Source organism: Cnephaeus nilssonii (genome assembly GCF_951640355.1).
Source record: "Cnephaeus nilssonii genome assembly, chromosome: 5".
NCBI lineage: Eukaryota > Metazoa > Chordata > Mammalia > Chiroptera > Vespertilionidae > Cnephaeus > Cnephaeus nilssonii.
In genome coordinates, this window is record NC_137076.1 from 77,231,659 (window position 1) to 77,255,953 (window position 24,295).

At 45.6% G+C, this 24,295-nt stretch overlaps 2 protein-coding genes across 8 annotated transcripts in view; one reads left to right on the forward strand and one right to left on the reverse strand.

Moving 5' to 3' along the window:
* The window catches only part of SMAD5 (SMAD family member 5), a 48,260-nt gene extending 42,975 nt beyond the window's left edge, over positions 1 to 5,285 (forward strand). For all 7 annotated transcript variants that reach the window (XM_079771884.1, XM_079771889.1, XM_079771885.1 and 4 more), the window contains one exon: positions 118 to 5,285. In XM_079771884.1, coding sequence (XP_079628010.1) covers positions 118 to 261 — 144 coding nt within the window. In that variant the 3' untranslated portion in view covers positions 262 to 5,285. The remainder of the gene's footprint in view (positions 1 to 117) is intronic.
* Positions 5,286 to 14,232: 8,947 nt separating this feature from the next.
* SMIM32 (small integral membrane protein 32) lies at positions 14,233 to 14,544 on the reverse strand (the record flags this gene model as incomplete). The annotated part of the gene is made up of 1 exon (XM_079772978.1): positions 14,233 to 14,544. The coding sequence occupies one exon, from the start codon at positions 14,542 to 14,544 to the stop codon at positions 14,233 to 14,235; it is 312 nt and encodes a 103-aa protein (XP_079629104.1).
* Positions 14,545 to 24,295: the final 9,751 nt, after the last annotated feature.

Sequence of the window (24,295 nt, forward strand, 5' to 3'; positions counted from 1 at the left end):
TGTGAATGCTGATTGGTTTTGTGATTTTTTTTTTAAAGTACATTCTGCATATGTCTACTGTTAAAGTATCTTTTTGTTAGTGCCCTAAAATTGGTTTCTACTTGTTCATTTTCACAGGGCTGGGGAGCAGAATATCACCGGCAGGATGTTACCAGCACCCCGTGTTGGATTGAGATTCATCTTCATGGGCCTCTTCAGTGGCTGGATAAAGTCCTCACTCAGATGGGCTCCCCTCTGAACCCCATATCTTCTGTTTCATAGTGCAGAGTATTCTCTTCAGTTATGTTATTAGTGGACTTGTTTTAATTTTAGGGAAACTTTCAGTACAGATACTGTGAGCTTACATGGAAAACAGCTTTTTTTTTTACATAATTGTGACCAATACATTTGTATTTTGTGATGAATCTACATTTGTTTGTATTAATGTTCACGTCATTAACTTTCAAAACTGTTGTGAAAGATGCAGAAAAATTATCATGCCCCTGTTCAAAAGTTTGGCATTAATCTTAAACTGGAACATACTTATGCCTTATAGTCTCAACAAATTTTTTTGTTAAAATGTTTTTGAAAAAGTAAAAACACAACACATAATGAAAAGTTATAATCGTATAATAAGAGGGTATACAGTGAAAAGTCTTCCCTTTGATTCTTGAACCTTAAGAAGCTGTACTTTTATCAGTTTCTATGTCCCACCAACTTTCAAAAAGTCTAATTCATTGTTCTATAAAAGCATGTGGTAGGGGCTTAAGAGAAACTATAAAAAAGAATCTTCTATTTGAAGAAACACTATGCACTGCTGTAACAAGCAGTGTCCAGTAAAAGCAAGTGGTAGTTTTCTAGATGACATCATAACATTTACACTTAATACAGCTAAATGTTTGTCAGTGTATTGTGACTTCATTCAGTATATCTTTTGTAAAACATTTCCTTTTTAAAAAAGAAATTATTGCCAACAACAGGTCTCCAGTATGTGTCATTTACTCAGAACCTGTCATAAGTACTACTTTATAGCTAGCGACAGTGCATGCACGGCCTTGGTCAGCTATGTTTGCTGCTTTCGGCCAGTGTTGCAAGGACTCTAATTTTGACATGCATTAATCTTTTATTTTGCACTTTGATGGGTGACAGTTTGTAGTGTAACCTTTTGTGAAACACACTCAAGTGACTTGGACTTACATGCTCATCCTTACTTCCCTTGGTACCCCTTTTGTATTAACAAACACTGCAATTTATAGATTACAGTTGTAGGAAGTTATACTTTTTTTTTTTAGCTTTTGTTGTATTTTCAGCCTAGATTATAATACTGTTGTTCTGTAGCTCCAGCTTAAGGTGCCTTTTTAATTCCAGTTTTATGGATATTTTTAGTGTTGAAAAGTCATGTACTTATTAATCCCATTGCTCTTATTACATCAGTCTCCCCATACAGACCTGCATGCTGTAGCCATAGAAGCCTCTTCAGTCTAGCCCCGAGGTTGGGGGCACTGGTGATAATTAAATGAATCAGCAGTGGTTGTTGAGATAGCTGATTTAAAAACTTTCACGTGTCAAAGAACACAGACTGTTCTGTCAGTTACCATGCATGCTCTTTTTACTTTTTTTTTTTTTTTTAGTACCTATGTGAATGCTAGTCACCCAGAACACAATTCTCAGAAAGGAAAGACATGAAAACCCTAAAATATCCATTTAATAAATGATGCTCAAAGGGTTTGGGTATAAGACTTTACCCCTTTTTCTATGGAGCAGTCAGATGGACTCTTAGTTATGGCATGAGAACAAAGACATTATTTTGAAAAATGTGACCTAATTTACCTATCAGAAAAAGCTTATTTCCTGGTGTCTTGTAGTACTATATGGAGCTATGTCAGTCTTGTGTTTAAAATGTTAGTTTGGTTTGACTTTCTACCTGACCCTTTCTGCTTTTGTGAGGAAGTAAATACATTTTTTGAGGAAAGGTGAATGTAATTCTTTTTGTTCTCTGTGACATTATTTATTGCTTTTACAAAGTGCAACCAATGGATGGTTTTAGTTCTTTCAGATGAAGTGCCTTCCATGTGCTTCAACTCACAGCCCTTTGCTGGGTGAGAGGATACTTTCTGACAGTCACCTGAGCCTTAAACATAAGTTTTCCATGACATACATTATCAATCTTTTGTAATTGTGTCAGCCATCTGAAAGAGGATACTATTATGCTTAGTATAGAACAATTTTTATTTACATCTTTTTTTTTTTTTTTTTTTTTTGCTTACCAGGCTCATGATACAATTTGTGAACAAATTTGTAGGAAAAAACACCCAGGTTGAAGGATAGAAACATGTAATCAACCTCAGTGGGCTTGAACTGAAGGAAACTATGGGATTGTTTTATTGATACTTTCCATTGAGTTCATTGAAAATAGTTTTTATTCATGTCACAGTTTTAGAGTTAGCATGATTTTATGTGATTGGCATTTTCTGTGGTTTTTCTAAGGAGCTGTATCTCCTGAATGACAGTACTGAAACTATTAACTGTTAAGAGTTTCATGGAGAAGTATAAGTCTGTTGTATTTACTAAAAGTTGTCAATTCCACACCCCTGGATTTTAAATGAAATCTTAATCTGGCTGCTTCTATGATTCCCAAAGATGCCCAATATCCATGGATAGGCAATAAAAGTTGCCAGTAAGATTTTTAAAAACTAAATGAAATTCTGATCAATGGAAAGAAAGTACCTCTGAAAGACACCATTTCAGAAAATTATAGTTTTACATTTTTAATTTCCAGAATGGTTTATAAAACATTGCCACCATTATAATAATCACATTTTATAGCATATACAACATATCAATATATGCCAGCTGAAGAGACAGTCTGGGTATAATAAAATTACAACCAATTTGGTAAATGCAAAAAGAAGACTAGAATCAAAATTGATTTCGGTAATGAATTAAAGCAACAGAAAGATGCTGATTGGGGGGAAAAACAGAATTTAAGAGGTGCATTTGACTAACATTGCTACATAATGGATATTATGGTCTGGTGGGTATTACCTGACTTAAGTTATGAAATGAAAACTAGTAGGCATATTATTGGCCTATTGAGGCTAACATATTTTCTTTAGAGAAAATTCAAAGGAGACATCAATCAAAATGTCAAATACATCAGAATATAAACAATTTTTCACGTTTTATTGTTGTTATGTAAGAAACTGATAATAGAATTGGCTGGGTTTCTGAGGTCAAATCCAGTGTAAAATTACTAGATAGTTCAAGAAGCTACACCTAATAGTACAGAAAGAGGATGTAGCCATGTACTTTTCATACATTTGAGAGTAAGACATCCTTTTAGGATGTAAAATGATCAAATATTCAGATCTGAAATGTATTATCAAGACAAAAATTGGGGCTCACATTAAAAAACCTTCTGTATTTGAAGGGACCTGCTGGAAATGATCCTCCTGTAATAGTGTTCTGCTGAGGGAGAAAGTTTTTACAAAAGATCAAATCCTACCCATAGCAGAGGGACTCTAAAAAGTTTTATAGCACCACTTTCAGTTCTGTGCTTCTGTTATAGAGAGTATCTAATATACCAGTTCAGATCCATTTCTTCATACTTCTTCTAGTTGTTTGCTTAATATTACTTTGGATTATTATCGCTTTCCCACTTATATTAGTACCTTTTATACTTTCTGAAGAAGGAAGAACTTTTAGGTAATTATTGAATTCAACTTCCAATGATGACTTAAATTTTGGACCTGTTGACTTTTAAAAGAGTGAGAGGCCTTCTTTGTCTTCTTAGTTAAAGCCTCACTTAGTCTCTCGTAGGAATATAAATGTTTCCTCCTCATACTCATCAGCTAGATAAACACAGACCTTTTAAGGTAGTAGATAGCCTGGTGGTTTTAGAAGTGTTTGGTGATTTTTATGGGAGTGAGTTTTCGTAAGCACTGGTTTATGGATGGTCTCCTCAGATATTAACTAGGGTAGCTTTTCGGGGGTAATCTCAGGTTTGATACCCGTTTTCCCCCTGAACAACATTTTCCTCATTGAAGCAGGTAGGATTCTGGGGAGGTTTTCTTCTCAGAGAAGATCCGTGTATTGGAAAGTGAGAATTCAAGGCATCACTTCTGCAGAAACCATTTTACCTGCTGGCAGAGAAACTTGGACAGTTCTCTGGAATCCACTGGATTGCAGTTCAGGTTCCCTGTGCCCTGACTACAAGAGGTAACAGTGTTTATCAAGCCATTGTTATACTGGATTATTAATAATAGAAACTTACCTTCTAACATACAACTATGTTATAATTGAAGTATTACCCAAAAATTGGATGGTTAACAAAAAACAATGAGATTTTACATATATATATATTTTAAAGAGCTTATGCTATAATATTTGCTGGTAGCAATTTCTGTAAAACCAGTGATGAGTTGTTTTGTTGAAAAGATATAGTCAGAGCAGGATTTTCCTGTCATTCATGGCAGAGTGAAAAAGGTTTGCATGGTTCTTATCTAAATCTGTTCTTAACATTCTTAAAATCACCATTCTTTCTTTTGTCCTGTAAAGTTTTATTTGAAGATGCTGTTTTTAAAAAGTTCAGAATTTTGTGTACAGATAGATTTTTACCCCCATTATTAGGTACCAGTTGGTGTTAGCTATAACCAAGTTCCAGTAAGGTCAGACAAGCCTAGGTTCTTTATAAAGGAAACATCTTTTAGATTTGGATTTCCCATTGCAGATGATGTTGCTTTGATTCATTCATAAAGTCTTTTTGCCGTAGGGACTCGTGAAGGTTATAGAAGTGGTTTTCTTTTTAACCTTATTGGTTAAGTTGCATTTTGAAAATTACTTATTTTAAAATTGGATGAGATTATAATGAAAACTGGATGTTTATATGTACCTGTCCATGTTCTCTCAAATAGATATTTCATATGCAGGTAATAAAGACCAAACCAATGGCTGCACTATAGGTCTACTTCTTATTTGTAATTGTTCTGCTTCTGTTTATGTTGTAGAAAGTGAAATTCTAGCAACATGCTTCCATTCTGTTATCTTTTTTATACTTATAAAAATGTATTAGGTTTTACTATATTGTGCTTTTCAAAGCCATAACTCGTAAGAACTTCATTTTTGCATATTGTTTGCTAATACTTTATTTTAATAAACCTCAAAACCTGCTTAATGTGTGTGTGGTTTTTTCCCCCTCTGTTTTTGTGTGTGTGCTCTGTTTGACTTAACTTGCTTCTTTGGAGTTATAAAAAGTAGAGAGTATTAGTTGCTGTGACGAGCTGTGTTTGTGCACTAATGATAGAAAATGGAAATATCATGTCTTGCCACTCAGCATGAGGTTTTGCTCAGAATGGTTAATATTTTCCCATTCTGTTTCTAAAAGTGTTGATATGTTATTCTTTGCTAGTTTTGATCTGTTTTGAAAAAGGATTTGGATCTAGAGTCTGGGTTTTTTTAGTTTAACCACTAATTTCCCTTCTTTAGATCCATCTATAAATGGGAGGTCTTGACCCATGATCCAGAGATAGAATAGCTCATAGCACAGCTGGCTCTGGAGGCTGCCTGTCTACATTTGAATCCTGGCCCTCAGAGCTTTCATAGCTCTGTGCCCTTAGCTTGTGCTTAACCTTTCTGTGCCTCAGTTTCCTGATCTGCAAAGTAAAAGTCTACCTACTTCATAGGATTTGGGGAAGATTAAATAGAATGATACAAATAAAGTACTAAGAACAGTGCCTGGCATGTAAGAACTCATATTTTTATTATCATCTCTGATTTAGAGGAATTGTTTCTGATGCTGCTTGACTTTGGTAGATCAACCTTGATTATCCGCTTTGTGAATTAGCTTTGTTTCTCTTTATTTTTTCCATCTTAAAAAATTTTAAATCACAGATTAGTTTTCTCCCTACCAAGTGCACACCTTTTCCACGTCTGTGTTGTATATACTAGAAATGTAAACTCATCCTGCTTAGGAAGGGATGGTGAAAGTTCATGTGTGCCCATAGAAAAGTAGAAAAATCCAAACTAAATATTTTAACCCCAAATAATAAACATAACAGCTCTTACTATTCTCTTTAGAGAAAAAAAAATTCATCAAAGGAATCCAATTATTCAAATCAGTTCCTTATGCCTTTTTATTTCAAGTATAAGACATTTATTTATTTAGTAAAGTATTTAGTAGTGACTTCACTTACTGTTTTAGAAACGTATTTAAAAAATAAAACGTTTGTTCTGGCAAAAGATTTTAGTAAACAATGAGAGGTATTGGGCTTCTCTCAGATTTAAGGTAATTAGTTTTCAAATTGCTTTATCCAAACAGTTCCGTGATGAGGGGATCAATTGTGATCCCTGCTCCAGTTTTAGACCTGAGACTTGATGGCCAAAGCTTTTCCATATTACAGCAGTTTTGATGCAGTTTATATTGTATAAATACTAGTATTTACAAGTATCGGGTTAGCAAACTTATAAGAAAGTACTTTTTAAGAGCTCTGTAGTATATATGATTCAAAGAATATTTAAATATCACTGTGGTTTTGGTTGTTGCTGAGTTTATAAGCCTGTTTTTAATAAACTGACTTGTGGGGGAGGGATCTGTGTTCTTTTTATCTAAATCACTTTTTGTGGTAGTATTTTAAAGGCAAGGGGAATGAGGCCATAGGGAAAATATAAAAAGCAATTGTTGGCAGCTTGCGTAACCATTTCCATCTTAAAGTATGTTGGGTGGGAGGTGGAAGGGGCATTTAGATTGGTGGTGAACATTCTTTCATTATCCATATTCTATCAAGTGGATGTATGTGTACTTCTTGAGAGGCATTTCCTGAGGCAGTCTTGAAGTTGGGGATGAATTTGAAAGCTTCCTTCTAACTTGCCTTACTCTCCTACCTATCTCCCACCCAATAAAAACCTCACCTGTTATTTCATTTAGAAGACTTTTACCTGAGATAAATGTGGAGAATTTTAACAGTACGGAAAACCACAAACTAGCTCACCACTACACTTTCATGTGTGTACCCTTCTAACCTGTTCTGGTAATCACTCTACATCGGCCCTTTCCTTTCTTTGACAAAAGCTTAGCTAATTGTGGGTGGAGATATAGCTCCTCTTTTGAAAGGGTTCTCAGAGAAATTTGGGTCTAAAGTGTTTCTTAAATTCTATATCAGAGAGCATTTGCTATCTTTGCTATTTCTTATTTTGTTCAATTGCAGACCTTTCCAAGATGTATAACATCAAACCTATCTATCCAGATCTTTTACTGAGATGACTGAAGTGACCAAAAGAAAAATAAAAGCCAATTGGGATTAATGGAGGAAGGCATTCAGAAAGGGAATGAAAGACCTTGGGCATTAAGAAGAAAAGGAAAGGATTTCATTCCTCATAACATGTATCACTTGTCTAACATGTTACATATATAATATTTCTTTACTCTTTTTATAGACTATCATATCTCATGAGAATTTCAACTCTATGAGACCAGACCTGTGTTCCCACTGCCAGAACAGTTCTTGATATTTTGTAAGCACTCCAATATTTGTTGGATGAATGGGAGTACTAGAATTCACCTTTTAAATTGTCTAATGAGAATGCTTAGTTGAATGGATTCTAGCTCAGTACTTTATTAGATCTCTATTTCATGCCTCATAAGAGAAGAAAGAAACTAGAATACTCCTATTCTCTGAACTTTTGGACCTTTGTTCCAAAGTTATCAGGTTCCTGGAATTACTGCTTAGAGAACCTAACAAAGTAACAGTTACTAATATTTTTTCCTAGAGAAAGGATATACTTTCTTTGATGTATTTGGTGAGAAAATAACCAAAAAAGTGTACTTTTTATTTTGTAGCTTACAGGAATGGCAGTGTTAAGAGCCCAGTAGTTTGATTTTAGCACCCTGGTTTAGATCCCATAATATCCTCAACTGTTAGGAATGAAGGCACCAAAGTAGTGCCTTTGAGAGACAACATAGTGACCTATATTTCTACTACAGAGTAAAAGATTAATTTTGCTGAAGACTTACGTGTGATTGTAGTGGGGAGGGAAGCACAGGAGGATTTGGGCTATACCACCATTAGTTAAGATTAATTAATAAACATTCCTTGGTTGCCTTTCTTGACATAAAATTCTGTGAATTTTACAGAATTTGTTTATACAGCAGTGAAGGTGATGATGGTTGTAAGCACAAAGCAGTTACATATTAGCAGTAAGACTGCAAAGATAAGCATCTGAAAAGAATGGTGCTTTCTTTTTATTGTCTGTTTAATGAGTTGCTGGAAGTTTACCAACACCCATTCTCCCCTTTGTTAATTACAGAACACCTCTGTCCAGCCGACCACATTTCCACATTTCCCAGCCTCTCTTTCAGCTGGATGTAGCCTTGTAACTAATTTCTGACCAATAGGATTTGAACAGAAGTGTAGCGCTGTTTTGGCATAATGCACCAAAGAGTAATGTTCTTGTTCCTTTCCCTTTCCCAATGACTAGAATGCAGGTTTGATGGCAGGAACTAGAATAGCCACCTTGAAGTGGGCATAGAAGCCAGGGGATAGGGTGATAGCTGTGCTACTCCTGGAAGGTTCTATGTGCACAAGAAAGTTGGGAGATGGGGAGTGTTCTTTGTTACAACAGTTTAGAATGTAACCTAATTAATACTTACTTGCTCATTCACTTAGTCTCACCAAACCTTTATTCACTTGCTCATTCACTTACTCTCTCCAAACACTTGTAGTGTTCTCTACAAGTCAGGCTTTATGCTGGGCAGCAGGGAATCACCTCCTGTTCTCGTGAAAAGTAAAACTCACATAGTTTAGTGTTTTCAGTCCCGATCTAGTTAGAGCTATCCAGTTTTGGAGGGTGGAGAAAAAGCAGAATGGAGAAGGAAACTAAAAATAGACTCTGCTTCTATTTTTCTGACTGTATCTTTTCTGGTTCTGAGCAGTATTTGGTTGTTTGCTCAATCATTCAACTAATATTTGAGGGCCTATTAGATGTCAGGCTGAGGATAAAAGGAATAAAACAAAAATTCTTTTCCTCAAGGAACTTCATTCTGGTTGCAGGGACATAAAACAAGGTAAGTGAAATATCGCATAGGTTAGTGGTAAGTTCTAAGGAGAAAAACCAGGAAAGGGAGATTTGAAATATCCGGGGGTTGGGGTGGGAGGCAGATGAAGTTCTAGATAAAAAAGCCAGGGAAGCTCGCTGAGAAGAAAATCTTTGATCTAAGTCTAGGAAGAGGTGAGGAAGTGGGTATGTGAAGTAGTGATTTAGCTGAGTCTTTGTCAAGGCAATTCAGAAGGTGTATAAATGATACAGTAAAGATCTCGGGATCCCTGCAGGAAAAGGGGTAATTCAAGCAGAAATAGCTAAAGGAACAAACATTTAAATTGTATGTTCTTTTAGTCTCTGTGGGAGATACAATAATAAAGGAGGTGTTACATAGATGGAGACAAGAAATATCAGTTGCTAACAACTTTTCGGATTACCACCTCCAGGAAACTGGCCACTCGGGACTATGAATCAATATGAAAAGTTAAATTCAATATTTCATCTTATACAAGTTTAAGGCAGAAAATAAAGGGGAAGAGTTCAGAGGAAGAACCCATGGACAGATTTATCTTAACCTCTAGCTCTGTTTTTCTACTATGTTTCCTTCAACAAATACTTCATTGTCTATTTTGTGTTTATCACGATGCTAGGCATTGGGAAAGCAGTAGTGAACACGATGGATGTTGTCCCCAACCTCAGCTTCTGTGTTAGTAGGGAGAGAGACATTAGGCTATGACGTATATAGCTATTTAATAGTTGTGATAAGGGAGCTGATTGGGGGCTATAAATGAATGAAACTGATCTGAACTCAAGCAAGTCCTTTTTTAAAAGTATATTTTTATTTATTTCAAAGGAGAAGGGAAAGGGCTAGAGAGATAGAAACCTCAATGATGAGAGAATCATTGATAGGCTGCCTCCTGCATGCCCCACTGGGGATCAAGCCTGCAACCCGGGCATGTGCCCTGACTGGGAATCAAACCCATGACCTCCTGGTCAACAATCAACCACTGAGCCATGCTGGCCAGGCAGGCAAGTCCTTTTTGAGGAAGAGATATTTAAGTTGAGACCAGAAGGATGAGAAGGCATTAGTCAAATGTAGGACCAAAACAGCTTAGGCAGAGAGTCCTGAGGGATTACAAGGCCATAGTCACTAGAGCCTGGACTACAAGAGTGTGAGGAGATGAGGCTGGAGAGGTTGTTGGGGGTCAGATGATGCTGGGTCTTGTAGGCCAAGATGAGAGTTTTGTTTTAATTTCTCATATCCAGGAGGAGCCATTGGAATGTAAACAGAGGCTGGAGGCAAATGTCAGGATCAGATGTGTATTTTGATTGGAGAGAGGCAAAAGTGGATGCTGGGCTTTGAATTTAGTTGGTGCTGGTGGAGATGGCGGGGAGTAGATGGAGTAGAGTGGTGTCTAGCAGGTGACGTGTTGCATGTGGGAAGGATGAAGAACAGTTTGGGGTCAAGAATGACCACCATGTATTTTTTACTTTGGGCTGTGGGATGCCATTTGTTGAGATGGAGAAGCCTGGAGGAGAACCCAATTTATATGGAAAGGTGAGTTTTAGACATGTTGAGTTTTAGGTTCCTTATGAAATATCCAAATGGAGGTGCTGAATGGGCTCAGGGATAAGGTCTGGAGAGAGTTATTTGAAAAGCCCCTGGAGCCATGTGAGTGGGTGAGTTACTTTAGTGGAAAGCACAGTGAGAAAGGACCTAGGACAGCTGCCTTCTAGCTCGGCATACCCACTGGGAAATGGCAGACTCTTTACTGTTCTGAGATAGTACATGCCTTTTGAAAAGGACTGCAAGTCACTGAGGGAAAGCATTTAGTGTTTGTGTTACTGCAAACATTTCTGGAATGATTATCCTGTTTAGGAAGAATGATAGCTTACATTCAGAGCATTTAGTATATATCATACATGAGCTAAACACTACCTACAATGTCTCATGCAATGTTGGAAATCCTATGAGGCAGATGCTATTATCTCCATTTTACAGATGAGGAAACTGAGGCTCTCAGACATCCAGAAACATCATCAAGGCATAGAGTGGATGACCAAGGTCAGGTTACCTCGCTCCAGGACTGACTCTCGGTCACTACAATATGCTGCTTCTCCATGTTTCCTAGCATATGCAACCACTTTCTTAATTTCCACCCCCACTCCTCACCTCCCATCAAAAATATATTCTCCACCTTCTTGTCTGCTCCCAGTCCAAACACCTATGTCATGGGTCCTATGCTATTTTTAGCCTGCCATGCCCAGCTCTCCAAAGGTGGTTCCAAGGCATGGGACTGCAGGAGAGCAGAGAGCAGGAGGAAGTGTGTATAAACCTGATGTCCATCTAAATGTCCAGTTACCATATTGTAGTCCACTTACCTGCATATCAGTAGAGGGCAGACATGAATGCAGCCACATCCCTGCTTTGAAGGGAAAATCTGGGGCTAGATCCAACATGAGAAAGGAACCATTACTGCTCAGCTGGTCTAATAATTGCCTAGAAAAGCGAGTGAAATTATCCAGGGTCACAGTGCTGACAAAAAGTAGAACCTTAGACTAGTTCCTCTCATTGACCTCCCTTGGTTTCTAGATTCCATCTCTGCAGGCCCAGTTACCTAGGAGTTTCTTCCAGAAAAGTCTGTTCATTTGAAGTACTGAAGCCTTTGGTTTCAGTGGCTGAGGCCATTGCAACCCTTTAGAGACCTCAGAGGGATGCTTTCCAAGTTGTCTCTATGTTGGCACTTTTTAGCTTTAACCTCTGTGTGCCTTGTATTTTATGAAGGGATCCCAACAGCCTCCTGGATCACTCTGACTTTAGCTGATTCTGGCCCAGGAGCTCCAGGTGACCTCTAAGCTAATCATTCACTCATATTCTCCCCCTGCAAGGATCAACCCTTGCATTTGTTTGTGGGCACTTTTGTTTGTAGTCCCCAGGAAGACCACATCTTGTTTGGGGGCCAGCTTCTTTCTCTCTCTCTCTCTCTTTCTCCTCTCTCTCTCTCTCTCTCTCTCTCTCTCTCTCTCTCTCTCTCTCTCTCTCCCTCCCTCCCTCCCTCCCTCCCTCTCTCTCTCATCTTTCTCTCTCTCAAAGAATAGTTTATATTGATTTATTAATTTTTAGAGAGCAAGCAAGGGAAAAGACAAAACATCCATGTGAGAGTACAACATTGATCAACTGCCTCCTGCATGCCCCCTACTGGGGATAGAGCCCACAACTTAGGCATGTGCCCTGACCGGGAATCGACCAGCAACCTCTCCTTGCATGGGAGGATGCCCAACCAACTGAGCCACACTGGCTAAATAGATTAAGTAAGTTGTGCAGGGTCACATTGCCAGTGAGCAATGGAGCTGGAGTTCAAAGCCGGACAGTGGGACTCCAGAACGTGTGCTTTTGACCACTGTGCACACTGCCTCCAGGTCTGTCCATGGGGAGATGTGGAAGAGGAACACTCTGCCTCTACATTAATCTCCTACCCCCCCACCCCCAGATCAAGGCCTAAGGGTCCCCCATATCAGCATTGTGTGACTTCATTATGCCAGCCAGAGTTCCTCATATCTCCTTACGTTATTCCATTTAGTTGTTTCTGCAACCAAGGTTCACACAGATTAGCTGAGTTACCCTTGCTGTATAGCCTGGAGAGATCTGGCTACATTTCCAAAGACCAAACTAAAATGTTCTGTGAGTTATCACAGAATTAGCACCATTAGGACTTGGCTAGTGTTAGCTCTCCAAAACATAAATAATTAAGCCCAAGGTGAAATGTCTTCTGTTCATCTCTGTTGACAGGAGGGACTCTTAGACACAAGTGGGAAGTGGGAAGGAGCTCTGGCCTGAGACTCCAGCCCTAGCACACATTTCCAAGACTTAGCCTGGGTCCTTAGGTTTCAGTGTCTGACAACCCTATCAAAGGGCTATGCAAAGGTGTGTAGAATTGTGTGCCTATATGCATTCTGCCAGAGGCAAGTGTCCTCAGCATTCTTCAGATTCTCAACACCCAAGTGGCCCCAAATGGTTTAGAACACTGGATTAGATAATCTACCAAATCATTTTTCAGTAAACATTCTCTCAGCTCTAGTGCCCCAGAGCCAGGTGACTCCTGAAACAATTTCAAACGCCCATAAACTCCCTAGAATTAGGCTCACTTTGAAAAGTCAAGGTAATCAGAACTTTTCCCTCTTAGGTTTAGATTGTCTCCTGGCGGGGTTACTCATCCACTGCTTTCTGCTGTGCTCCCTGGAGCTGGCCTCCTGCCTCATTTGGGAAGAAATTCTGCCCGCTGTCCCCACCACCTGGCCCTTAGGCCCTTCCTGAAATTCACCACCTGATTCTGATCCAGAAAGCTCTTAGAAGGGTTCAGGCCCAGGGAGGCTCTGAGGGCAAAGGGAAGGACAGGGAAGGAAAAGTTGCCACGGAACCCCTTTTCGGGGCAATTGTTTTTCCCCCAGCAGAAGAGGCAGCACACTTCCCAGAGCAAGTAACTGACTGACCCAGGGGGAAAGCTGCGTTGAAACTGACCTGGGCCACAGCAAGGCAGGATGCGGGCTGCGCCTGGCTCTCAGGATGCTCGTAAGGGTGCCCAGCCCTTATCCCGCTTTCCAAAGTGGCGCAAACAATGACCAGAGCGTTCTCACCACTGGGTCTAATTCGGTGAGGTTTTATTGTAGAAATGCAGCCCCTGGAGATGTGGGACGTGGATCCCCACTACAGGTTGCTGCCGGCGGGACCCTGTGTCTCTAGACCGGCTTCCCCTCCATCCGTGCCCACAGAAAAAACTGGGTCTTCGGACCCCTGGGCGGGACCCAGTGAAACTCCGCGTCTCCTGGGGCAAGCGGTCCCCGAGGGCCATCATTTCACAAAGTCCGGCTGAGTTCACGCTCCGGTCCTAGTTGCGTGCGCCCTGTGCCTGCCCCTTGCGTGCGCAAAGGTGCGCCTTCTTTCAGGAATGTCCCAGCTGGACCCGCTGTCCCGGAGAAGAAAGGCTCTGCCAGGGGGTCAGAACCTTGGTACCCCAGGGCTACTAGGAGCGGCAACCTAGGCAGCCCGACTTCCTTTACGCCCAGGTTGCCGCTCGAGGTCGGGAAGGGTTTTGGGTCTGGCGACTCCCAGAGGTCAGGTCCATCGGACCCCTGAGGTCAAGCCCGCCCTACCCGGCTCACACCGACGGCTTGTAGCGAGACCCGAACCCGGCGGCCGCCCGCCCCGGGCTTGCTGAGCCCTTACACCGGCCGAGTCTTCCAGGGCGCGCGGGTGTCGCGCAGCGAGCGGTCGTGGGGCAGCGCGGGGAAGGCCGAGTGGCGCAGCTGGCAGCCGATGAAGAGGACGACAAGCGCCACGGAGAGCAGCAGCAGGAAGAAGAGGAGCAGGTAGGTGGGCAGATCCGGCTTTGCGGCCGCGCCGTCCCGCACACCGCGCGCGGTGGCCAGCTCCAGGGGCAGAGCGCCCTCCGCCTTGACCGTGGCTGCCCAAGCCAGCGCGCCGCCCACCGCCGCCTCGAGGCCGCCGGTGGCGTTAAACACGTCGCCGTACATGGCCCGCGGGTCCCTGGCCAGCTCGCTCACTGCGCCTCGCGAGGACTGGCGCTGCCCCGCGCCTCCATGGCGCGTCCTGCTCCCCGGCCCCCACCCCTGCTGCGCGCGACTGACCAGAGAGTCGGGGGCGCCCGGGCCCGCGGCCACTCCGGTGCCTCCGAACTCAGCTTTCCTCTCGGCGAGGTGGAGGACTCCGGGGTGTCAGCTGGACGGCTCCGTGCCCGCGCCCCTGGGGCTTTCCCTGTGTCTCGCCGTCACCTCTCGCGGTGCCAAATCACCCTCAGGGCTGGGACCCCCAGTTCCGGTGAGCTCCGCGCTCCGGGACGCCTGTGGGCTGCAGCGGCTGCAGCTCGGGTCCTCGCTGGGTGCCGTCGGGATGCACCGAGGGCGAAGGCTGGGAGTTGTCTGGCGCTGCCGCCGGCAGCCCTAGCAGCCTCTAGTCCCTGTCCAGACGCGGGGTGTGCGGCAAACCTGTCCCACTTGCCTGGGTTTGCTGTGCTCCTGTCGTGAGCAGACTGAGCGCTGAGGCGGCTCTGAGCAAGCTCAGGTTGGGTGGAGGCGGGACTGGCAGAGGCTGTCCCCTGGGAGTCGCTGAGAACCAATGAGGGTGAGAGAGGACAGGGCTGTGACTGCCCCTGCCCAACCTCACATCACTCAGAGGGACACACCGGGTCTCTGAGAGACTGACGGACAAAGAAACGGGTACGGATCTATCAACAGAGGCACGCGAAGCAGACAGTTGTGGACAGCAAGCTGAACGGAGACAAGGTTCAGCCAGGCATGGGCACCTGCTTTCCGTATCCTCCTTGCCATTCTCCCTGCCAGCCAAGCCTGGTTCTGCTGGGGCTCTCAGGCAGGGCACACAGCCTCCAGGGAAAGCCAGGGACACTCCCAGGCAAGATGGGACTGCTTTGGGGGGCCCAAGCAACTCTCTGCTGTGTCTTGAGGGTCCATGTGCTCCCCCCCCCCCCCCCCCCAGGATTTCATTCACTCAGCTCCCTGGGCTGGCCAGTTCTGGCACAGGGACAAGAGAAGGAGTGGTGCTGGCAATGGCCCACCTGCTCTTGGCAGCCCTGGCTTAGGCTTGGTGGCCAGGACAGAGGTGAGCAGTCAGCAGCACTGAGGGAGGAGAAAAGGAGGGCAGTCTCTTTTTCCAGGAGTCTAAATCCCCCTAAATTCCCACTTCCTCTGAGAAACCTTCCAGTCCTCCCAGACCACAATGGGAACCAGTGCCCTGGCCGCCACCACCCCTGCACTCCTCAAGAAACCCCAACAGGCCCTGGCTGGGTAGCGCAGTTGGTTACAGCATAGCTCCTCGCCAAGTTTTGTGGGTTTGATTCCTGGTCAGGGCACATACAAGAATCAACCAGTGAAAGCATAAATAAATGGAACAACAAATCAATGTTTTTCCCTCCCTCCCTCCCTCACTCCTTTTCTCTCTCCCTCCCTCCCTCCCTCCCTCCTTCATTTTCTCTCTCCCTCCCTTCATCCCTCCCTCCTTCCTTCCCTCTCACGGTTCCTCCCTCCTTTCCTCTTTCTCTCTAAATCAAGAAAGAAAGGAAGGAAGAAAGACCCTGGACTGTCCCTGTCTGACAGGGGCAGAATTAAGGGGAGGCAGGTGAGAAGCCAAGGGCATTAAACTGAAAAAGGCCCTGCAGGTGCAGTCAGGAGTGAGTGTGCCTCCTTCCATGTGGCACCCTGGGCACCTCACCCCCAGCCTAGTCCCAGCTTGTTGCCTGGTCACTTGTCTGAGAGCCCTACAAGGTCAGCCAAATTCACAGCTATCTTCCTTCCCCTGTCAGGAGGTGCAGTGCATGGGGAGAGCTTGGGGAGCACTGGCTGAAGAAGAGTTAGATATCCCCCTCTCCCTCACCGCACTTTACACTCAGCCACCTGGGTGACGTGAGCAACTAAGCTGTGCAAGGCCAGTTTTGACCACAGCTCATTCCCACAAACCTCAGCTCAGCCCAGGACAAACACCTCTGTGAGCTCTTTGTCTGACATTGAAATTGTGTTCCAAGTCCTGACCCTGCAGAGTGTCTGACTGCTGGCAGAGCGAGGTGCAGGCGTGCTCCAGAGGCCCTCTTCAGAGTTTTCCTCTTTATCCCACGGACGGGTGTCTGAGGGCCTCCCTGGACTGGGAGGGGCTGTGTGTGGATGGGGTGGGCTGCAGGACCTGGCAGGACTCAGCACTGCCCCTCTGCCCTCCTTGGTTGTGGGGAGCCCAGTGTGTTCCAGGGGCATCAGACCCTGAGTCCCTATGCCTGGCGGCTGCTTAGGACAACCCTCCCTTTTCCAGATGGGAAAGCTGACTCCAAGAGGGGCAAGGCTTATCCCTGTTAGCACAGGACAGCTGCCACGGAGCGGCGACTCAGCAGTCATGGAAGTGGGCCACTCGGACGAGGGACCCATGTCCCTTTCTCTGAAGGCCTGACCTATTTTGGACAGCATTTTACTAAGCCAGGAGGACCCCAGGCAATATGATGTGAAACCAAAACAGACCTCCTGACCAACACTGTCAGCCACTGGGAGGTCAGCCTGAGGGTTGGATGGAGGGGAGTTTATCCAGGTGGAACCTGGGCTGTCAGTAACTCGCTGGGTCCCGGTAAGGCTTAACTGCTTGGTTGGGGTCTGGCCTAGAATGTCCTCCTTGTATCTGTAACACTTCCTCTGTCTCCACTTCCTCTGCAGGCCGTCTATGAGGTCAAGTACGACAGACACTAGGTGGTAGCAGGAAGCCTGGGCAGCTTAGTAGGGAGGTCCTCAGTGGAATCTAGGGCTATAAAATGGGGGTTTATGGTAGGTGATTTCTGGTCTTGTTCTGGAAACATGCTGTGAGCATTCAGGAAATGGGTATGGAGCAGGGGGAGTCTGTGAAGGATTTGGTGTGGATGATGAGAGGGGTCCCTGCAGCTCCATTGCTCATGTTGGGGTTTAGGAGGGGAAATCTGTGAACCTGGGGTCACATGCACTGCTCATTTCCCCCACCCCCCGCCGAAGCTGCTGCTTTTCATCATCATATTGAATTTTGTAGAAGTAACACATGCAAGGTCTTGCAGCCTGTGCATGGGTGGAGCTGGGACTTGAACCTGGACAGCCAGGCTCCAGAGTCCATGCACTCAGCTGCTGCCATGGCTGCCTCCGATGGCAGAGCTATTCGAGCAGCTGCCATTCGTGGACCTCTTCCCACAGGCTGAGCATGATCTAACCTCACAGCAACCTGTGAGATGGGCACTATTATCTTCCCCATTTTCCCAGCGAGGAAGCTGGAACCTGGAGAAGTGGTGTCACTTGCCAAGGTCACACAGCCAGGTCATGGTGCAAGAGAGCCTCGGATTCTGTAGCTGTGCTTTTCCACTCATCTCAAGCTGCTTCTTCTAATGGGAAACTCAGCAGAGGGCATGTGGTTAAACTGCCTTGCCTTTTGGTAAAGTTGGAGGAGGTATCTTGCCTTTTTGTGGGGGGTCTTTTGGTTCCAAAGTGGGGAGGGCACTGTTTCTTTTCTGAAAGATTTCAGAGACCCAAGAGGGTAGTCATGTTCTCCGAATATCCCCGGGCAGGAAATTAAACAAGGCTTGGAACTAAATAAATGCAGAGATGAAGTTTACACAGCTTTTTACACAAGCCAGAGCGACCTTCCATTAAGGGAGCTTTGTGTACCCACACATTTAAGTCTCAAAAAAGAGTATAAAGGGGCTCAGAGGTTGGCTTTGACAAGCAGAAGTCACGGGGCTGGGACCCCAGAGCAACCTCTTTTCCATTACATGGTCGCCGAGTGACACCCCCCTCTTCCCCGCCAGCCCCTCTGGGGAGAGACGGAGAGAGGCAAGGCCAGGGTGCCTTTCCTGCCACCATGGGGCCATTTGGCATCTGTTTAATGGAAACTTGGGAGGCTGGGAGCATTAGAGCCCCGCGATTTCATAAACTGTGCTGCGCGGGTGAAGCTATTTCTGTTTCTTTTGCACACCAGGGGATTTATTATTAAACCACGCAGTGTCACCAACAGGCTGGGCGCAGACCAAGGGTGAAATGTTGCTGTCTGAATGCTGGAGTTTGTTGCTGCTGGCTGGTTTTCCTTGTGTCCTGCAGGAGGTTGCATGTTAGACTGTTGTGGAATGGCTTCCACTTCCTCTGTGGATGCTGAGGATGTCCTGGCTTCCAGACCTTTCTTTTAAACCATTACCCCTGGCATTGTTTTTTCTTGCTTTTGTTCTTTCTTTCTTTCTTTTTAAGATTTTAAATTGATTTTTAGAGAGAGAGGAAGGGAGAGAGAGAGAAACATTGATGTGAGAGTTAAATATCTATCAGCTGCCTCTTGCATGCCCCCAAACCAGAGATTGAGCCCACAAACTGGGAATGTGCGCTAGGTGTTGAACTGGCAACCTTTCAGTGCATGGGATGACGCCCAACCGACTGAGCCATACCGGCCAGGGCTGACTTTGTTTTTACACATGGCTCTGGCACCCGTAGTGGTTGGCAAGTTAAGGTTGCATTTTAGAATTACCCTTTTAGAATTCATCAGCCAGCAGGCCAAGCCCAGACTCTGAAATAAAGGGATTTTTCAAGTGGTAATGGACAGTAGTAGGCTCGGAGAATGGTCAGCCAGAGCTCTTGAGGGGGTTGCAGTCTATTTTTTTTGGAGTGGGAAAACTGGAGAAAGGATGGGTGTGAAGAAGAGGTGGTCCTATAAGGAGAATGCTCACAATAGGGCTTCCCTCCTAAACACGGTGCCTCTGTCTCTTTCCCCTGACCCCCCTGGGCCTGCAGTGACTTATAGGATCAGAGGGTAGGATGGAGAGAGTCAGTTATGTGCTTCATAGGGCTGCCTGGGGCTGAGGCTGGGAGTCTCGGAAGAGAGGACTAGAGGATGGTCCAGGCTACCTGTCACCCCCCACCACCCCATGGCCGGAGGCAGCACCAGCTGGAAAGACGTGTTTTGAATCAGCAAGAAGCTCTGGGATTGGGAACCTACAGGAAGGGGTGTCACCATTCCTGTCATCAGTACACCGTTCTCCTGGCTGCCTCTGGAGCAAGCTCTGGACACCTTGTGGGGAGCTGGCCCAGAATGGGGAGCTGCAGCGGGTGCAGGCTTGAGCTCCATACTCTGCTCAGAGCTGGTCTCCTGGATGGGCAGTTAGAGGCCTAACTTCCCCGAATCTCAGGTGATTAGTCCTGGTCCTGCATGGACAGGCACGCCCTCCCTACCTACTCTACCCCAGTGACTAGGTCAAGCCTGCAAACCAGGTCCTCTACAGAATTCTCTGCCTCCTTGATGGGGCCCCTGGCAGCTGGCCTGGGCCTCCTGCAGGCCCTGTCTTCATGGGCACAAATCCTGAAGCCACTTTCTACATCAACAGGAAGGTCGGGTCAGAGAGTCATCCTTCTGACAATACACCCTCCCCCCACCTATACTTCTAATGTAGGGATGGATTTTCATATTTACAAAAATTGGGAGCATATTCCATTAGGAATGATTAGAAAATTATTCCTAAAAGATTATTCCTAATCCATAAAATAATATTATTTTTTCTTCCAAAGCTTAAACACACCAAAAACAACCAAAAAACACCTTGGTTTCTCTCCCACAAAACTCTTAGGGATCCTAATAATCTTAATTTTGGATAAGTCCCACCCTACAGCCAGTCACCCCTGTTCCAAACCTTCCTGTGACTAGTGTCTGGGGGACAGCTCTCCTGTCTTTCCTGGTCCTTTAGGCAGCATCATCTTTGGGGGTGGAGCTGGGTGTCATGATGCACTGTCCAGAGTCCTGGGGCAGAGGGGACTCCACATGTGGAGGAGGGGCAGAGGAGGGACCCTTAACCAAAGAAGCAACACATTGGTCATGAAAAATTCTGAGAGAACGTCCTTTTTGCTCCATCACTTCTTGACAGGGGGGTAGGGACACATATGCCCAGGGCCTGATTCTTGAAGAAATGTGATTATTTAAAAAAAGTTTTCAGTGAGAGAACTGAAGCTGTCCTTTCAGTGGTATTTTAAAATCTAAATTGGAAACTATGTTAGCATTGCCATTTTGTGCTGAGGCAATAGAAATCCCCACCAGCTGCTCCCCACCCGGGGCTCGGCTCGCAGGTCTAAGATTAGGGTATCTCCACCCTGGAAGTTTCCTCTGGGGAGGCACACGTGTCCTGCACTCCAGTGCTGCTGGGGAAGGAGCATCACCCACCCCTCCCCAAGGACGCGGCCTGTGGGCTCTCTGTGGGTTGGAGAAGTGGGTGGGTGATTCAGAATCTTCAGACCCCTCCTTGAGAAGGCCTTTGAGATGATGCTCTCCCGGAAATGGCACTGAGTGGATTTTCTCAACATCTCAACTGGAACCAAATAGGGAAAACAGATGCTTGGAGGTGTGAAGGGCACTCTGAGACTTACAGCCCACCAGCTAGCACGGCCCGGACCCGGGTCCCCCACGCAGGCAAGAAGGGCAGCCTTGGCGCCCTTCTCCAAAGGCTGCTGCAGGCTGTGGGGTGGCTTCTCCCGGAGCACGGGCTCAATCCCCCCTCACCCCCTCCCAACTCCTTCAGAATCACGCAGGGAGCTTTGTAAATGCAGGTCTGGCCCCAACTCCAAAGATTTGGAGCTGGGAGTGCACCTGTACGTGTATGTGTGCATGTGCATGGGTGTGAGTAACCAGTGTTGACCAAGACGAGCCCCTGCATTTTCTAACACCTGTGGCCCATCCCTGCAGGCAGGTGACAGTCAGATTACCCAACATTAACTGCCTCCAGGAAGGACCCAGAAACTTAACAAAGGAGTCAAATGATTGTGTTTTTTGTTTGTTTTTGGTGTGTGTGTGTGTGTGTGTGTGTGTGTGTGTGTGTGTTGTTTAGTTTTAAAAGTCTAGGCCTGGGTATAAGGCTTGGAACAAGATACGAGTTAGGTCAGGGCTGTGGCTAGCACACATGGCACTTTTGGGTGCGTTATGAGAAGGTGGCTTTCTCCTGTTGCACCCTCGCCCCTCAGCAGGGCACATGTGTGCAGTGCACACACTGCTCAATCCGATGTGGCAGCCCTGAGGAGGGGCAAATTCCCCACCTCTGACATGAGAAGAGACCTCCCTGATCTCAGGGCAGCATGGGGTGGGGGGTAAGAAGAGGAATGTTGGTGGGAGACAAGGTGACCTTAGATTTGGTGGGTCCCTGAGAGGGGCTCTCTCTGCCTTGGGAAGGACGACAGAAACCGGATAGTTTTGGGGATGAGGGTGCAGAGGGAGATAATCAATACCTTTCTTGGATAGAGCCATAGGGAGGCAGGAGCCCTCAGCGTATGGGTGGCTTCCCCAGCCCCACCGGGAAAGCTGGTGGGATAATTCCTACAAGCTCACCTAATTGTGCTTGCAAGTGCTCAGGGGGCACAGCTGGCTTCCTCCAGCTCTCAAGTATTTTGGGACAGAAGATGGACTCCTGTGCCATTTCAGAAGGGCATGAAATGGCAAGGAGGCATCTGAGGACATCTTTTGGATGGGAATGAGGGTCCATGTAGCGGGGACTTGCAGGACTGACCTTTAGGAAGCACAGAGTGCTTGGTGGGCACCTGCACAGAGGGGTGTCCACCACCCACCTGCAGCCCCCAGAGAGCACAGTGCCGGGAGATTCACTCATTCCAGTGGAATAGCTGGGGGGTGGGGGTGAAGTGGGGTAAGTGGAGGGCTCCTTACAGAGATCCACTAAGGGAAAACTAATGTTGCAGTTCGTACCCACTTGACTTTGTAGATTAAAATTGATGCAAATATGCAAAGAAAACCACAAGCAAATAATAATCTCTGTGACAGGATTAAGGGAGATTTTCATTTTCTTTCTGAGTGCCAACATTTTGAAAATTTCTCCAGTGATCATGGGAATGATCTTTTATAATGGGAAGAATAATACGGTATTTTAAAAAATATAAACATAGCAAAAGTAATCTACTTTTTTTATTTCTCTCCCCTCTCTGGGGTCCTCGGTCCTTAAGTGCTTCTTCCATCCTACTTCCTTCACACCCTGGAGCCCCAGTCCTGCTCTGCAGGCCTGAGGTAGGTGCTGGAGCCACAGGCCTGCTCATGATGACATGACAACAGCATCGTTAGGACACTTTTATCCTCTCTGCACCCACGTGAGAGGACAGACAGGGTGGAAGGAACACCCATCGTTTTTGGCTTTGTGGAGATGGTCTCTCCTCCACCCCAGGCAGAGGATCTGAGCTGGGATCTGCTGAGCCAGAGTCTGGACATTTCCACTCTCCAAGCTCCCGAAATAGTGTCCTTCCTCATCTGCTCCTCTGGCCCTTAGAGCCCTTGCTCTGAGCCACGCTCTGAATCGTGGGGAGGAAAAGGCCCATGCCGGGCAGCAAGGGCCATTTGGAAAGAAAGGGAAAGGACAAATCAGCTGGGCCCCTTTAAGGAATCCCCACCTGGGAGGCGATAGGATGAAAATAGAATGGGAGGTAGGAGGGGGAGGCTTAGTGAGCTGGAGGGAGAAACAGGCTGATTATTAAAGAGTGAATTTCCTGGGTCTAATTATGAGCACACTTACACAGCACATTTCCTCTGATACAGATAGGAAGTGGCTCTGATTTTGTCACAAAGAGTAGAAAAGGGTGATTAAACAAACAAACAGGTGGATCTCAAATATGAGGAGGATCTCAAATATGAGGAGGCAATCCTGTGTCTTTCTCCTCTCTGCCAGCTTGGAGCTTTTCTCTCTGCCATCTCTGTGGGCAGAACCTGTTTGAATGGGGGGAGGGGTGTCTCTCCCCATCGTGGTCTAAAGCCAAGACCCCCAGGAAGCTTGCTGACCTCATTGGGACAGGTTATCTGCCTCAGGGCTCTGCTCTCTGACTCCAGGTGAGCCCTGAGATCCCAGGACAGACAGGGGTAGGGCCCCTGCCCATGCCCCAGTGTCAGAGTGACGTTTCCTTACCTCCAGGAAACAGGAGACAAAATCCAAACTAGGCCATCCCTGGAGAATGCTATTACTCACACCCTTGTTAGTGCTTCCTGTTCACCAAGTTTTTGCTTCATAATAATGCTGTTTAATAATGGATATGCAGCATAGGATAGAGTGGGATGGAACTATTCACCCCCACTTTTTTCTTGGTGCCTCCAATGCTTTATCCCCCATCTTTTCTACATGTCCAAATCTTACACATCCTTCCAAAACAGAATCAGTCCACCTCCCTGGTGAAGACCAGACAGCTAGCTAGAGCACCACGAGTCCCCAGTCCCATTCCCCCCACCCAGTAGGCAGATGACTTGAAAAACATGCCATCCGGCAAGGTGACTTCTGTGGTAATAGTTTTCAAATATGGTCGACCATCAGAGTCACGGGGGAGCACCATAAAATACAGATCCCCAGGTCTCACTCCCAACCTTTAGATCTACATCATTAACAGGCGTCTCAGGGGGACTCTGAGGCATGGGGTGTGAGGACTGCAGAGAAATACCCTACAAGGACCATTCCTTCCGCCCCAGGCTGCCTCTTGGGGACCGTGCTTCTACCCTTGTGCAGCCCGAGGACATCCCTCCCATTCAGCTGTGTTCATTGGCACCCACTCTGCACCTAGTCCAGTTCATGGGGCTCGGGGCCCCAGGTGTTGAACTTTGTGGAGGTCCCACTCAATGGGACCCCTGCACGACTTAAGCTCTTTCTATGCTAAGGAGGTAATTAATCCTGCCCTGCCCACCTCATTGGGTTGTTGTTTTAGTTTAATGAGATAAGGGATGTGAAAGTGCTCTGATAGTGGATAGCTGTCAGGTTGG